Here is a 17,328-nt window from a genome sequence, read left to right as displayed (position 1 = left end):
CCCTTATGCAGACACTGTTTCCTCTGCAAGTGATCGGTGGAGTCACTAAGATGTGACAGTGGGGAGTGCTGGTGCTGCCATGAGAATCTAGTGCTGCCAGGATGGGGAGTGCCGGGCTAGCTCAACTTTAGCTTGGATCACAAGTGGCAGTAGATAGCTGTGCCTCTAACCTACGGCATCAGCCCATCATTATTCATTGTGAATGCAGGGCAGCACAAGGCCTACGCAACTTAAGGCCTTTAGGACTTAGGTGGGACTGAAGTGACGTCAAATGGAAAAATCCTAAGCAAGGGGTTTCCACAGCTTCCCTGAGAAGCATTGACTATCTGAGGGAGAAATACTTTCCTCTCCCTATGTTCTTTGAAATTCCTATAATTCAGTAAATGAGATTTTTCTGAGATTTGCCTTGCTGCTTGTTTGAATTCATGTAACTCATGAAGAGCTTTACTGTAAGGGTACGTCTAGACTACAGGCTTCTGTCAACAGAAGTTTTGTCGACAAAACTTCTGTCGACAAAGAGCGTCTACACTACATTGAGTTCTGTCGACAAAGCAAGCTGCTTTGTCGACATGGTAGTGTGGACGCAAAGGACAGTTTACATGCAATAACACCTTCTGTTGACAGAAACTCTGTCGACAGAAGGCGTTATGCCTCGTAAAATGAGGTTTACCAGCGTCGACAAAACTGCTGAGTTCTGTCGACGTTATGTCAACAGAACTCAGTGGTAGTGTGGACGCAGGTATAGTTTTGTCGACAAAAGTCCACTTTTGTCGACAAAACCTTGTAGTCTAGACACACCCTTAGTGTTGACGTAGCTATTTTCTGAAACAGTGGCATGTCCAAAATCCTAAACTTTATTCTTGCTGTTAATGATCTTTTTTCTGAGTAGGAGGCATTGATTTATATCACATGATTAAGCTAGGTGTATGGCTGGTGTCTTCTGAAAAATGAAGCTGTTTGTTCGGTCAGTTAATGTCTCTGTTGCATAGGTCGATATTATAGATTTTGTAGCTGGTGCAATGAGTTCAGTTTCATAGTACGCATTTTTCGGACCATGTATTACCTAATATCTGAAATATAAATTTCACATGGCCTCATTGTACATTTTATTTAGAATTTTATATATACATGTTGTTCTGTTAGCATTATTGATTTTACTGTGCAGCAAGCAGATAAAACTAGAAAGATCCAGCAGTCAGTTTGTAGAGCAAAAAAGGTGTGAAGTGGAAAGATTTTGTTTGTTAACCGCAACAGCAGTATGGTGTTACTGTGCAGCGATGACATTTCCTGAGCTACTGATGGTTTAACTAATTATCCATCATCTTTCTTACAGGTCTCAACAAAAAGATGGGTTGCCAAAGACTTCTCAATCTTGGAAACCAGCTGTTTCGCCGGAAAGTTGTGGATTGTAGCAGAGAAGAGAGCAGGCTATCAAGGTGCCTCAACACTTTTGACTTGGTAGCTCTTGGTGTAGGTAGCACACTTGGTGCTGGTGTCTATGTACTGGCTGGAGCAGTGGCACGACAAAACTCAGGACCTGCAATTGTTATCTCTTTCTTGATTGCTGCATTGGCTTCTGTGTTGGCTGGACTTTGTTATGGAGAATTTGGTGCTAGAGTTCCAAAGACTGGATCTGCTTATCTCTATAGCTATGTGACTGTGGGTGAGCTGTTGGCATTCATCACTGGATGGAATTTAATTCTTTCTTATGTGATTGGTAAGTACTGAGGGGCATGCAAAAATACAGTAGCATACATCCAAACTGCCAGCCTGATTTGTTCAGTAACTGTCACTTGCACACTCAGATTGTTATAAAAATAGAAACTACAGAATACCTCACACCTGCAGCAGCTTCCCAACCTGAGCACTTCAGAGCTTGTTCCAGAAATTCAGCAATGCAGGTTCACATCATTCTGTGAACTAGGTAAATATTCTAGGTCAACAGTTTGGATACAAGCCAGGTTGTTACATCTGCTCCTTTTAACTACCATGTCATATGATATGTGCAATTCTGGCTTGAGGCCCTTCTAGCTCTCTACCAGGAATCAGGATTTTCCTTCTGCTATGGAAAAAAAGCTGATGCTTAGCTTGCGGAAGGGGAGGGTGGGTGTCAGCTTCAGCATCTATACTAGTGTTTGCTGATTAAGGACCCAGTCCTGCTTTCACTGAAATGAGTGAGAATTTTGCATTGACTTTAATGGACACAGATTTAGGCCCAGTGTTGGTTGCAGCATTTAGGCCCAGATCTTCAAAGATATTTGGGTGCCTACTTTCATTGATTTCAACCTAGTGCCCAATCCAAAGCTCTTTGAAGTGGAAAATCTCCTGTTAACCACAGAAGGCCATATGATTCAGGCCCCTGAGTGGACAACTCAGTTCATACTTCAGAGTTTTAAAAAGGACCATTTTGGTTAATTAAAGATTTGTCCATTTAATTGTCATCAAACACTTCATGTGTATTATGGGGCCATTTGTCATGGTGCCGGAGCTCAGGCAGAAATTGCCATACCATTTGAGAGAATTGCACTAGCTACAATGAGAAACAGTTTTCTATTAAATTATTAAAGGGTTTTTTTAAATTATATTTTATGGGTGATATTACCAATAAAACTGAAACTGATTCCCAGGGTGCCTGGCAGAGATCAGATAAAGACTTGGTGACATATGTGCTGCTTGTCTTGGCTAGTATTGATTGCATTCTGTATGTTATATGAAACCTCTTTACATTCTAGATTTTGTATATGAAATGAGAGAATGCCAAGGGATGATGCCCAGAAGACAGCAGTCTGTTATGAATTGGGTTGATGTTAGGAATGGAATAATGTAGTTTTAAAAAACTCCAAACAAACTGACCCTTTTTTCTCCCCGTCCCGATTTTCAAAATAAGTTCCTTTCAAGCTGATTGTCTCTGTAGGAAAATGTTAATTACCTCTTGGAGATGCACCCTCCAATGTTTAATTGTAGCAATAAACAAAAGGCTTCTGCAGTCTAGCAGTTCTCATTTATTTAGATGCTGAACTTGTGTAGCCCTTATCATCGTAGTATGAGGGAACTAATAAAACAGAAACTGTCAGGGACATTTAGGGCTAACAAGGGTTGCATCGTCCTGATCCTGCAAACACATTCAGTGGAAAGACTCACTTGAGTAAAGTTAATCATAGGATCTGGGCTTAGATTGGCATTTTTGATACCTTAATTCTGCTTATAACATTCATACTACACCGTAAACTTCATATAAATGGCTATTTAGCGTGATTTATTTTAATATGGCACAATAAAAACAATAATATTTGTATTGTGTAATATACAGCTAGTCTTTAAATTAAATTGAACTATTACCATAGGACTGTGAAAGGAAAACACTTATAAACTACCCTTAAATATACACAGCTCAGCTATTTCCCTGATAAAAATATCTTGCTCAAATATTACTTTTGAATTTGTTTGAACCAGCGTTCTAAACCCTGAATGTTCGTGTGTGTGCATAGCAGCCACATCCCAGGAGGAGTGCTATAAAGCATTTGTGACTCCTTGAGAAAACACACACTTTTTACTTCCTCCTTGCTCTGGGGGGACAAAGTAATGTACTGCAGTGCATTGCAGGGTGTAGCCTCTTACTCTCCTTCTCATGCCAGGTTAGTCCTGCAGGTTAGAGTTGCCAGGTGTCCGGTATTGTACCAGACAGTCTGGTATTTTTGCACTCTGTCCGGTAAAATAATCAGAAAATATCGGACATGGTATGCTGTCCCAGCGTAGGGTTGCCAGACCTCCAGGGTTGGCCTGACGTCTCCAGAAGTAAAAGATTAATCTCTTAAAACTGCGAGGAATTCTCTGGGAATACATCCAACCAGAATTGGTAACCCTATCCCTGAGTCATGCAGCCCAGAACCAGAACTTGATTTCTGTGTTTTGACATGGTCCTGCCCAATTTGGACTGGGTGGTCGCCCTACTCCAGGCTCCTTCTTTGCCAGCTTGTTCACAAGATGAAATAGTGACTTGTATCACCAGACCCCCCCCCGGGATTGAACCTGCGCAGAATGGGTCTTAAAGCTTGACTCGTTACTGCCTGAGCTAAAGACCTTACCTAGGTTCACCTAAATCAAGGCTGAAGCAGGTTCATCATCATCTGGTAGAGAAGGGTGATGACTTGCTAAATGGATGTAAGTAATATGGAGCTTGTGTAACCCACACACTTGGGCTACATCAGTGTTTACACTGCACACGCGTTCTTGCTCAAGTAAATTTACAGTAAATCGTCGGAACAGAGGGCTTCTTGCACAAGAGTTATTCCTCTCCCCATGAGAAATAAGCCCTCTTGTGCAAGAAACCCCTATGGCTAAAATGGCCATCAGAGCTTTCTTGCGTAAGAGAGCGTCCACACTGCCATGGGCACTCTTGCGCAAAAGCACATGGCAGTGTGGACGTGCTTCTGTGCAAGACCGTTTGCGCAAGAGCTCTTGTGCAAAACAGTTCTTGTGCAAGAAGCCTGCAATGTAGACGTAGCCCTAGTGTGGTTCACTGTCCCATGCAGTGGTATTTAGACTGCTTACAGCGAGAGATAAGAACAAGAGAGCTCTACAGCCTAAGCTGAGAACTAGCTGGCTTTATAGCTCAAGATATAGAGTCTCCTATATTAAGTTCCAGAGATCCCTGGTTCACATACACTGGGCGGAGGTTACACTTGCTTTCCCATTGTGCTTGAACTCATTTATGCCCTGTCATTCCCTACACACCTTCATGGGGTTAGTTCCAGACAGGATCTGCTATTACAATAATCACAAGACTTTCATTCACGTCTTTTTGGCTAAATAGTGGATCTGTGAGAATTTGTGTGTCAATTCTCATTCTTGGTATTAATTTCAGTTTCAGTTGTAAAAGTAATTTCACATCAATGTTAGCAGAGACAAAATTAAAGTTGTTTGGGTGAAAAGTTGCATGAAAAATGGTGCTAGAGCCTTAAGTGGTCACTGATGGGACCTAACCCTTCCTGTACCTACCTACTCCTTGGAGTAGTACACACTGCTGCACTTCATCCTATTGAAGTCACAGGGACTACATAACATCTCAGAAGTTTTTGGCTACAGCTACTGGAAAGGCATTGAACAATGTTGGTCCTTGTCTATTATACTTGCAGATCAAACATGGTCAACATTAGGTCGGTTGCACCTGTTGTTAGCAATGGGGAAGTTCTATAGATTAAACCAGGGTATCAAATATATAGATTTAAAAAAAACCCATAGATAAAACCAGTGTGAATACTGGTCTGTTCTGTAGCTCCTTGAATGTGCACAGCATGAATGCACTGAAAGAACTTAGAAGGTCAGGAGAGGGAAAGGAACTACAGTATCAGTGCTGAAAGAATGCTGGAGTGATTCAAAAGCTCTGAAGTTATTTCTATCTTGTCCGAATTTGCAAGCTGTGTTTCAGCATCTATCTCGCAAAACAGTAGAACTGGAACATGGGTTTAGCCTCACACCAGGATTTCTCTTATTTCCATATTGTAGTTTTAATTTCCCAGGCAGTACCTCTAGCTATGGGAGTGGTTGAGTTGTTCAAAAATTGGGTTTGAAATATATGGGGGCCTGCTTTGTTCTCTGTTAAGGACTGACTTGGCTCCCACTTTCCCATTGAGTCAGTGGAGTCACTCTGGGTTTTCAGCAGTGTGACTGAGCAGAATTTACCTCCCCGACTCTCTGGATCCCAGGTTTGACTCTCAGAGCAGGGATCAGTTTGCTTTTACCTTCCACTCCCTTGCAGTCGGTGGGAGCTGTTCCTACTCAGCTGAGGGATGTGCAGCGCTGGGGATAACACTGTGTAAACGAAAGGAGGGAGGCCTGGTATATCTTATACCTTTCTGTGAGTTGCTTTTCCTGCTAATCCACTCATCCTCCTTTTTCCCCTCTTAGGGTCTTTTTCTCCTCTCACACCAACTTTAACAATACTGAAACCCCTTGAAGTCCATGATTTGCTCCATTGTGAGAAACCGTTTCAACGCAAGGTGTTTTGGGGGTGTGAAGGCTGCTGGGAGGAGGGTAAGGAATTGCTTAGCTAGGCCTTCTGTGAGAGGGGTTGTCTCCTGAGATTTGGGTTTGTATAGAAGCCAAACCTCCCAAGTGGACCTGTGGGAGAGGGTTCGCTATTCACCTCTGCTAATCGAATGACAGCAATCCTGGAGCAGTAAGTAGTGACGCTCATTTAGAAAGATTTTCCAGTCATAAAAGTACTGTGTGTCCTTCCTGTTTTCTCATAGGAACATCAAGCGTAGCAAGAGCATGGAGTGCGACATTTGATGAACTGACAGGCAAACATATTGAGCTCTTCTGCCAAAAGCACATGACCATGAACGCTCCTGGGGTGCTAGCGAAATATCCAGACATCTTCTCTGTTCTCATCATCTTCATCTTAACAGGTATAACCTTTTGGGAAGGTTGCTGGGATTTCATTGTTTGCTTTTGGTGTACAAACAAACACCCTCATTTATTTTGGACAATTTATTAAAGGCTTCTTTGTTTTCCCCAAGTTTCGGATTGACCTATTTAGCTGCTCTGGTGTTCGGACTATGCACGTCCTGTTTACAAGATCTTTCATTGGGGAAGCATTCAAGGTGTTTACAGGAACACCAGTGAAACAATCACTCTTTATGTCATGTAGAGTAAGACGGGGACAGTTGTTACCCTGAGATAGGTATGGAGGGCTTTTTTTTTTTAAACTGTTGCAGAGGGCCTCTGTTCTGTTACTGTAACTCCTAGTCTGATGACCTGCCAGTTTATATAGCACACTGGCCAGGAAAATGTGGGGAAAAAGGATGGGACTAAGTAATAACCTAGTGTGTGACTGTTTATTTTAAAATGTGTGGACTTCAATTTGCAGCAGTGGTTGCCGGACTCAAGAGAAATAATTCTGCATAAAAAATAAACTGGTTTCTCTCTTTCCATAATATTCAAAACATGCCTTCGTTTTTTGAATGGATTGCAGGGAGTATTTTGAACAAGAGCAGGAATTAAAATGAAAACTCAACTGAACTTTCACCAAAATATCAGACTGAACCTTTCAAACCTTGTCAAACATCACATTAATTCATTAAAAGGAAATCATTTTCCTGTACCTGTGTGTAGGGTTGCCAGGTGTCCGGAATTGACCCATACAGTCCGGTATTTCTGCCTCCTGTCCGGTAAAAAAAAAATCAGAAAATACCAGACACCTGAAATGTCCGGTATTTTCTGGTATTTTTCCCTGACAGGAAGCACAAATACCGGACACCTGGCAACCCTATGACACACTCGGTAACTGGGCCCAGTCCCTAGCTTTCCCCCTTCCGTCCGAACCCCCTTGCTTACCTGGGGGGGGGCTCGATCAAGAAAACAAAATGGCCTCCAGCAAAAAGCCTAGGGACCTTCCCTGAGTCTTAGTGCTAACACTCCCCTCTCTCACTTAAAGGGGCCATGCTGTTTTATTTTATTTTATTTTATTTTATTTTATTTTATTTTATTTTATTTTATTTTTACTTAATAACTATTGGGGTCTTTTTTTTTTCTCTCAACAACTTTGGTCTTCCCCCTTTTTTCTCCCACTCAACAGAATTTTTCCCCTGATGTGGTTTTTTTTTTGGGGGGGGAGGTTTGGTGTATTTGGTTAAACCATCTGGCAACCCTATCTGATTGTTTCCTAGTGGGCAAGAGGTGCCATGATACCACAGAGGCTCTGCTTGCAATACTTTAGGTCTAATTAGAAGCAGGAAGTGTCAGAACTCTTAGAAGGAAGCATATTCTTATCAGGTTCTCAGCCTGCAGCCCTGAACTTGCAAGCCCTTTGATAAGTATAGAACTCCTGTTGAAGTCCATCAGAACCCCTCATGTACAGGGCTTGAAAGGTTGATCTTAACTTGGCAGATTTTGTACTTGGTTAATCTAGATGTAGTGGAATGGCTTGTGATTTAAATTGGTCGGTCTGATTAGAATCTGGCCTCTCAGGTTGCCTTTGTGTTTGATTTGGATCAGTATTCTAATTACTTAAATATCCTTATCTGTAGTGTTTCATGCACCGTTGTCTGAGAGTAAAACTGCATCTGCAGCTTTTTTCTACTGCATGGGATACTTCTTAAAATTTTACAAAATGGCTGAATCTTAGTGGCTTATGAATAAGCAGCTTTATTTCCATATGTAAGCAGAAATAAAGCTAGGTTTTGCAATTGAGTCATTGGTGGTAGATCGGAAAGCATGCCCACGCCACACTATGTGGTAGTAATGGCTCCTGGCCCCTGTGCTGGGCCTGGCTCCTCACTCTTGATGTTGAGATGTGGTGCATGGGATCACAGCAACATTCTGGTTGAGCCCAGCTTGGCAGACGGGTGGTTGGGCCAAATTTGACTGACACAATAGCTAAGAGCTGGGCCCAGCTGCTCTTGTTCAGTGAATACAGGGCAGACTTGCTGCAGCCCTGTGTGAAAGTTTCCACATGTGCACCTAAAGCCTATCGATTGGTCACTTCCTGCTCTTCTATTAGCTCTGCCACTGCATATAAACCTTGTGGTTTGAACCTATCTCAACTCTTGAGAATCAGCTGCTTTTTGGTCCCCTATTTTCTGGTAGCTCACCCTGCTTTATCTAGATTTTCTGCTATGTCCACTGGTTATTTCATGGCTTATTTCCTTATTTAGAAAATACAAACATGGGCTTTTCTTGTACAGGGATCAGACTAGACAATCACATTGGTCCTTTTTCACCATATAATCTATGAATCTCACAACTATGAATGAAATAAACTTATTGTTGGCCAAATCCAGTTTTCCTTTCCCACCTCAAACACCCAATGCTTTTGCCAGGGCTGAGTCCTGGCACTTCTAGGCTTAGCAGTTCATAGCCCCAGCACCTCTGGGCTTGCTGCATCGGTAATGAAGAAGGCTAAGATTTTATCACGGAAATTTTAGTAAAAGTCACGGGCAATAAAAAAAAATTCATGAAAGCCCATGGTTCATCCCTGACATTTACTAAAAATATCTGAGACAAAATGGGGGACTACTGGGCAGCTGTGAGCGCCAGAGATCTTCACAGTCTGAGGGGACTTGCAGGCTTGGGGTACCCCACCACTCAAGGTGGCAGGGAGCAGCAGGTCTCCCCATCAGGAGCTACAGGACTCCACCTGCAGTGACTCAAATCTCCCTTGTTGCTTGCAGTAGCCCAGAGTTCTGGGCTCACCCTGCTGCTCACAGGGGCTTGTAGCTCCAGGATACCCCCCCTGCCACCCATAGCAGTTAGAAGCTTCTGGGAGCACCCCCTACCTTCTCTAGCAGTGGGGAGCTGTGAGGGTGCCTCCTCTAGCAGTGGGGAGCTGTGAGGTCTCCTGGCTGCCCACAGCAGCCTGGTGCGGAGAAGTACCCCTGCTGCCAGCTCCCGTGAAGTTCCCTGTCGCCACAGGCTGGAGTCATGGAGGTCTCTGGATCTCATGGATTCTGTGACTTCCATGACCTCCATGCAAAATCGTAGCCTTAGTGATCAATGTAAAAAAATGGCTTGAGCCCCACCATCTCTTTCATTACAAATTAAACACTGCTCACGCCTCATGTTGGTATTTATCACTAAGACTGCATGTTAGATTGTGGGAACACAAGTAACCTCTTTTTTAAACAGCAAGCAAGGGAGTAGGAATGCTAGTTAATAGCTAAAGTTTGAAAAAGAAAACAAAATCTGTTACCCTGAATGTAGAGTGCTGACTCCTTGTCCTTATTGCTGGCACTTCATATGTTATTCAGCAAGCTGAAAGTTTATTATTAAATGGGCTAAAATTACACTCCCAGAGAATTCAATGCCAGAGCTCCCCTTGGCTACACTGGGCTCTGAATCTTCCCCAGGTCTGATTGTTCAATTTAAGCGCCACGTAATTGATGTGTGTCTTGTGTGTCTGATCCCTGCACTGGCATGATGCCTGCCCATCTTCCCAAAGAACTGTGGAAGTATTGGTGACTTCTGTGCTTTAGCCAGGGCTTGCATGACCACAGTGAACTATTTCACAAAACCCACCCATGATGCTTTCTCCAAGACCTAGAGCTCAGCTGATCTGTGGTCTCTGGATGGAATTTGTAGTTACTAAGGGCTCGGTCTTCTTGACTTTAATAACACTGCTTTCATGGGGGAAGAAAAAGCGTTTGCAGGATTGGGCCCTCTGTTGTCTTACAAGACTTTTACACAACCTAGCAGAGTTCCAGCGTCAAGAGTCCAGGCAACTGCTATGTAAACCTCTTAAATGACATTTTATTAGTATAGTAATGCAATGAGAGAGGGTATGTCTACACTACCCCGCTAGTTCGAACTAGCGGGGTAATGTATGCATACCGCACTTGCTAATGAAGCCCGGGATTTGAATTTCCCGGGCTTCATTAGCATAAGCGGGGAGCCGCCATTTTTAAATCCCCGCTGCTTCGAACCCCGTGTAGCGCGGCTACACGGGGCTCGAACTAGGTAGTTCGGACTAGGGTCCTATTCCGAACTACCGGTACTCCTCGTGAAACGAGGTGTACCGGTAGTTCGGAATAGGCACCCTAGTCCGAACTACCTAGTTCGAGCCCCGTGTAGCCGCGCTACACGGGGTTCGAAGCAGCGGGGATTTAAAAATGGCGGCTCCCCGCTTATGCTAATGAAGCCCGGGAAATTCAAATCCCGGGCTTCATTAGCAAGTGCGGTATGCATACATTACCCTCCTAGTTCGAACTAGGAGGGTAGTGTAGACATACCCAGAGAGACACACAAAAAGTCAGGGCTTTCCTTACTCTCTTGTGGCTGGGCCCTGTTGAAGGAGTGTCTTCTTTGTAATTTTTCCAGGGCTTTTATCTTGTGGAGTGAAAGAATCTGCATTGGTTAACAAAATATTCACCTGTATCAATGTTCTCGTCCTGGGCTTCGTTATGGTGTCCGGCTTCGTGAAGGGATCAATCAAAAATTGGAACCTCACCATCGATGACATCTATAACATGTCCAACACTTCATTTCGAGACAAGTATGTCACAGCATTTCTTCTCTCCTCTGCTCACATTTACTTATTGAAGTTGATCCATTTTCAGGGACGCTGGGAGGTTCATGCATGGCCATTGTGGGCCAAATTCCAAGGCTTTGCCAAGTGGGCACTCAGTCAGTGCTCAAAGCAGAAATCTCTGGAATGTCAGTGGAAGTTTTGCATGAAGGAGGTTGACTAGACACTTGGGACTAAATCAGCGATGGGTAGCCTAGGCTGGTGAGTGGGCCCCATGAGTGGCCCTTCTTCATCCCAGTGGTCTGCAAGATTTTCGTAACCTAGGTTAGGTCTACACTACAGTCCTTTGTCGGAAAAAACTACGTAAATTGGGCTCTGCAATTTGTGTAGCTTTTTCCGATCACTTTTCCAGAAGAGGCTTTTCTGCCATTTGGCCCAGTCTAGACGGGTTCTAGACTTTTATCTTGTGGAGTGAAAGAATCTACAGAGGAACCAACATTGACCTCCCCTGATCTGACAGATTCCTTGCCGGACGCGGGAGGTACAACGTGTAGTTGTTTCCAAATGTTACTTGGGCGGATACAGGGTGGGAAGGTGTTTAAACTGTTGTCGTCCAGCTTGAGTAATTTAAACCAGTAAATGCAATAGTAGATCATCCGTGAAGCTGATGGCTCATTCTAATAACACTGTCATCGTGGTTCAAACTTCTGTGCTGACAAGTAACCCCCTTCTTCTCCTAAACCTGGGGCCAGTCGTCTACTCAATTCTTGCCTCTTCTGGAATTTGTGCAGTTATTTCTGGCCAGGGCTCTGCTGCTGTAGAAAGCTTGCCTTTCGCACTTGGCTGAAGAATAGGAAAAGAAATAAACAACTTTAGGCCAAATCCTCAGCTGGGGGATTTCCACATGGGAAGTAACGGTCCTTTGCTTAATTGTACAGGTTCAGAATCTGCTCCTTGCTGTGAAAAAACAAAAACCCTGAGTAATGCAAAAGGGATACAAAGCAAACAAAATTAACTGCTGCTAAAGTACATGGATTTTACTGTTTAACAACCAAGTGCAAGCATCACTTCTCAGAACAAACTAATGTTGGGGGAAAACGCATAGAAGCATCTTGGAGAGACACTGTCTCAACTGCCATTACTGTTAATTTAGATTAATTTAGGTGGAGACCAGTCAGTTTATCAGCAACACGAATAAACACAGATAAAATATTAGTCATAACAGACTCATCTCGAACTGAATCAGGGCTGCCAACATTCTGATTGCAGAATCTTTGCCCAGCCTTGCCCTTTCCCCAAGACCCCATCTACGCTCCACCTCCCCTTCCACCACTGCTCTCTCCCACCCTTGTTCACTTGCTCATTTTCACTGCTCTGGAGCGGAGGGGGAGTGGAAGGGGGGGAGAGTGTGGAGGGTGAGAACTCCGCTGGGTCTGGGAATGAGGGGCTTGGAGTGTGGGAGGAGATGGGGCGGGGTTGGGTTGTGGGAGGGATTGAGGGCTCCAGCTGGGGATGCAGGCTCCAGGGTAGGACCAAAGATGAAGCTTCCAAGGGTGCAGGAGGGGGCTTTGGGCTGAGGTAGGGGTTAGGGTTGCAGGGAAGGTGAGGGTTCCAGCGGCGGTTGGAGGCATTGGAGTTGGGCTGGGAATGAGGGGTGGGGTTTAGGAAGGGGCCCTGGGCTGGGGCTCAGGAGTTTGGAGTGTGGGTACAGAGTGTGGGCTCTGGGCAGCGCTTACCTCAGGCGGCTCCCAGAAGTGGCTGTTATGATAGTATGGTCTCCAGGCTCAGGACAGCCAGGGGACTCAGTGCACTGCCCTCCCCCTCCCACCGCTGCCATTGCCCACTGTTGCTGTCCAGTGAGAGCTGCAGTGCCAGTGCTCAGAGCTGCAGTAGCACGTGGAACCTTCCTTGTACCTAGGGACTGCAGAGACAAGCCAGCTGCTTCCAGGAGCCGCACAGAGCCAGGGCAGGCAGAGAGCCTTCTGCGCTGTCAATTAGACTTTTAATGGACTGCCAGGGTCCCTTTCCAACCAGGTGTTCCAGTCGAGAGCCAGAGCCCCTAAACGGATTACACAGACACCTGCCTATAGTAACTTCAGCATCCCCTCCCCCCCCCTTGCAGGCCTGAAGTCAGGAGCAGCACAAGACTGAAGCCCAGCGCCTGGCACACGCACATACCTTCTCCAGGGCAGGGCTAGAGTACCGAGCCCCAGCACCTGCTTCCCATTTCAGGGCTGAATCTAGGAATGGCAAGGGGCTGAAACCCCAAGCTCCCAACCCTGCCAAAGCTTGGAATAGCGGCAGGACTCCTGTCGGGATGCAGGCCGAATCCTGATCCCATAGGCAGTGTTGAGGGAGCACGAGGATGGTGCTATGGAGCAGGCAGCCATGGCATTCCTCCAGCTGCTGCTAGTGCCCAGGATGTGGCTGCTCCCAGCCCCCTTTGAGTGCTCACACAGCCAATCAGAGCTGTCTAGGCGGGGGACCTGCCCCTGCACCCTGAGTTACTCCTTGGTCTGTGCACAGCCCCTAGCTGTCTCCTGCCTGCACCCTGGGCTGTTACTGTACCCACACACACACCCTATCTATCCCCTGCCTGCACCCCGAACTACTCCCTGTCTGTGCACGGCCACTCAGGAGAGAGAGTGACACCCAGCTGATTAGCAGAGTGCTCACGCTTGGTTTGGTTTCTACTGGTGGTGCACATTCCCACATGCCTCAGTGCACATAAGCATTTTATTTTGCACATGGATGCAAATCATCTGCACGTGAATGGAAAAGATGAGAGAGAACATTACCTCTCCCTACCCTAAGAGGTTTCAAACTGTTTGAGCTGAATCCCCCCCATTTAAGTTATATTTTTGGCTTGTGGCCCCTCCCGGCTCATAGGCATTTAGAGTTTCTATAGCATTTTAAGGGGACGGCCTCAGAAAGAAAAAGGTTGAGAATCCCTGCCCTGAGGACCAGCATTGCAAAGATACGTATGTGCCTACAGATGCTGGTAGTGCCTAAGCAGATTCAGTACCTGCTTCCATTAATTTCAGTGGAGTTTAGCACCTAACCTGCTTGGATGCTATTGCAACCCAGTAGGTACTTGTCTGGACCTTATATACCTTTGAAATCCGACCCTAAGCATTTTAATAAAATGTCAGTCCCAGATTATGTGAGTTCATTGCCAGGTGCAAATCAGAAGTCCAGTTGCCATAATGCTGCAAATCCTTTTCTCCTGGCCAAGGCCTGAGTCAGAGAACTTAGCAGTGGCGAGGCTGGCAAGGACTGTGGAGACAGGAATTCTTCCCTGAGGCTGTGGAATGCAGCAGAGCTGTTCTGAGGCTGCTCCAGCATGTCCTCTGCAGTTCTAATGGCTCCACCAGTCCTGGCTTGCTCCCTAAGCCCCTTGTGCTGGGAAATCCCCAAAAGCATAGCTCTGCAACAAGCTGGAGTGGTGCAGGCCTCTTGCATGGGCTCCTTACATCCTGCTCACCTCTGCACCACGATCAGATGGCTGTAGGGTCTTTTATGAATGTCATTCGGTTTTCAGGGTTCAGCTTACAGTGGACCTTACTTTCTGGTAAATAATTCCCTCTGTGGAAGAGGTCACAACATGACTGAGCACCAGTGTTGCCTTGCAAGTCATTGTACCAACAGCTTTTTCACCCATTAGAATTGTATTTTGGTGATATGTGGCTGGGAGACTGGGGTGTGTGCACAGTTTAGCTGCATCTCCACAATAATCAGCATTTGGACTGTAAATTATTTTCACATGGAATGGGGCTTAGGGGACTTAGCTATCTACATACCTGGCTGAATTGACAGATTCAGGGCTTAGATTATTTAATGGCTCTAATTCAGTGGTCTCCAACCTTTTATACCTAAGAACACTTTTTAAATGTCAGGGCAAGCCAGGATCTACTCCTCTCACTTCCCTGAGACCCCACCCTTTTCTTGAGGCCCCACGCTCTCCAAACCTTTCCGCGGATTACTCGTTGCTAATGGAAACTCACTGTTAATTAGTGAGTGGGTTAGTGGATAATTACACCCAAGGCATTTTGCTAGTGCTGCAGCTAGAGAGAATTTAAATTATTAACTGATTAAGTGTTTTAATTTTCTCACGTTAGTTTATCAAACTTCATTTTAAATTAAGTAAAACATTATGTCCAACACAAAAGGTTTCAATGTTTTCTTTATTTATGGCCAGAGTAGGAAAACTTTTTTGGGTCGAGCGCCACTGATCCACAGAAAAATCGTTTGGGGACCACACAAGTCAGAAGCAAAAAAACCTCTCAAACCCCCCGACCCTCACTGATGTGGCCCCAACTGAGACACCTCACTCTTCTGGCGCTCCAGCCCCCACTGGGAGAGGGGGAGGAGGGACAGGGAGGACAGAGGTTCAGGGCTTCCCATAGGCCAGATTTACTTTTCTGGGGTTCCAAGGTTAGTGGATTTTGTGGACCCCTTTAGGCTCTGTGATGGGCACAGAAATGAGAGGCTCAATGTATGGGACAGGGTTGCCAGCAAGTGGGATAGGATGGAGTGAGGAGAGGGCAGGGTCTGGAAGGGAGTTTGGCAGCAGGAATGGGATGGGAGTATGAGAAGGAGTTTGGGGGAGGGAGAGGGTTGGGGCATTAATGCAGAAAAGGTGAAAGGGTGAGAATGCAGCTAAATTGCTAGCTGGGGAGGGAGGCAAAGTGGGGAGTAAAGGAAACTGCAGCTTCTGCAAAGTAAAATTGTATCCCCCCCTCACATCTTCTTTCTACTCCAGCCTTGCTCCTCTCAGCCGCATGATCCCTCCCCAGCCTGATCCCCTGCATCGCCCTATGCCCCTCAGTGCAATCCCTGCCTCCTCCCATCCTTCCCCCACATCCTCCCTCACCCCTTCCTCCCCTTCCTCCCCATCCCTATGTTCCCAGCGCACTCACAGGCAAAGCAGCAGTGCTGGGACTTGCAGCCTCCTGGAGGTAGCCCTAGGGCAAGGAGACAGGGGGCAGAGTCACTTCCCTGTCTGGTCCAACCCTTCGCTTACCAGCAGAGGTGATGGGGTTGGGGCAGGCAGAGCCCAGCGCTGCCCAAGGCTGGTTCCAGCCCCGTTGGGCACAGGGGGGAACTGCCTCGCTTTCCTCCAGACCAGCTGGTTGCGGCGTTCAGCCAGCTGAGGTTGCACCACACTCCAGCTGGGCTGGATCAAAGAGGGTATGTCTACACTACCACCCTAGTTCGAACCGAAGTTGCAAATGAAGCCCAGGATTTTAATTTCTCGGGCTTCATTTGCATCTTGCCGGGCACCGCCATTTTTAAAGCTCCGCTAGTTCGGACTCCGTGCCCGCGGCTACACGCGGCACGGAGTAGGTAGTTTGGACTAGGCTTCCTATTCCGAACTACCGGTACACCTCGTTCCATGAGGAGTAACGGTAGTTCGGAATAGGAAGCCTAATCTGAACTACCTACTCCGTGCCATGTGTAGCCGCGGGCACGGAGTCCGAACTAGCGGGGCTTTAAAAATGGCGGCGCCCGGCAAGATGCAAATGAAGCCCGGGAAATTCAAATCCTGGGCTTCATTTGCAACTTCGGTTGCCTACATTAACCACCCTAGTTCGAGCTAGGGTGGTAGTGTAGACATACCCAGAGAGGCAGCCACCCAGTCAGCTGGCCACGGCGATCGACTCCCAAGGGCGCCATGATTGACCGGTCGATCACGATTGACCAGTTGGTGACCACAGCCCTTATTAATTTTGGTTACTGCCTTAATTATGGGCACAAAGCTCCTATTATGGATTCTGTTACAGGCTTCAGGAATGCACTTCAGATAGGTGTCTATACTAAGGCAAAATCTCTCCTGATCTCTTGTTCTTTTCAGTCAAACACAGATAGGATATCTGGAGCATGGTGTTGGAGGATTTATGCCCTTTGGATTCAATGGAGTCCTATCAGGGGCAGCCACGTGCTTTTACGCCTTTGTAGGATTTGACTGTATTGCCACCACAGGTAAGGAGAAAGTTCTTGTTGTGACTGAATAATTGTTTCCCATTATGAGCTTGGCTACCCTCAGTAACTTTACATGACACAATTTACTAATAACTCAAACCTCTTTTCTGCTGAATCAGGAAATCATGCTATTCACTAGCTGTCCTAAGGAATCAGTTCATCTTTTCAGTTTTAGGGTCCCTCATCCATCTTTCTTCTCCTTTCTATTGTTTCAAAACTTCAAGAATGGGCTTTCACTTCAGGGAGGCCTAGTTGAAACCAGGAAATGTAGTGGTGCACAGTGCTGAAGTGTGGGGCAGTGGGAAGAGATGATCTTGGACTAAGTATAGGATTGGGAGTCAGGAGATAGGGCTCTGTCCCCAGCTCTGATACAGTCATCTTGT

At 45.9% G+C, this 17,328-nt stretch overlaps 1 protein-coding gene across 1 annotated transcript in view; it reads left to right on the top strand.

Moving 5' to 3' along the window:
- SLC7A1 (solute carrier family 7 member 1) overlaps nt 1-17,328 on the top strand; it is a 67,684-nt gene that overhangs the window by 36,309 nt on the left and 14,047 nt on the right. Inside the window, exons 2-5 of the mRNA XM_075919211.2 lie at nt 1,334-1,717; nt 6,252-6,410; nt 10,816-10,990; nt 16,818-16,945. Coding sequence (XP_075775326.1) covers nt 1,348-1,717; nt 6,252-6,410; nt 10,816-10,990; nt 16,818-16,945 — 832 coding nt within the window. The 5' untranslated portion in view covers nt 1,334-1,347. The remainder of the gene's footprint in view (nt 1-1,333; nt 1,718-6,251; nt 6,411-10,815; nt 10,991-16,817; nt 16,946-17,328) is intronic.

This window comes from Pelodiscus sinensis, chromosome 1 (assembly GCF_052426305.1).
Source record: "Pelodiscus sinensis isolate ZL-2025 chromosome 1, ASM5242630v1, whole genome shotgun sequence".
Taxonomy (NCBI): Eukaryota; Metazoa; Chordata; order Testudines; family Trionychidae; genus Pelodiscus; species Pelodiscus sinensis.
This window is presented reverse-complemented; position numbering and strand designations above follow the sequence as displayed.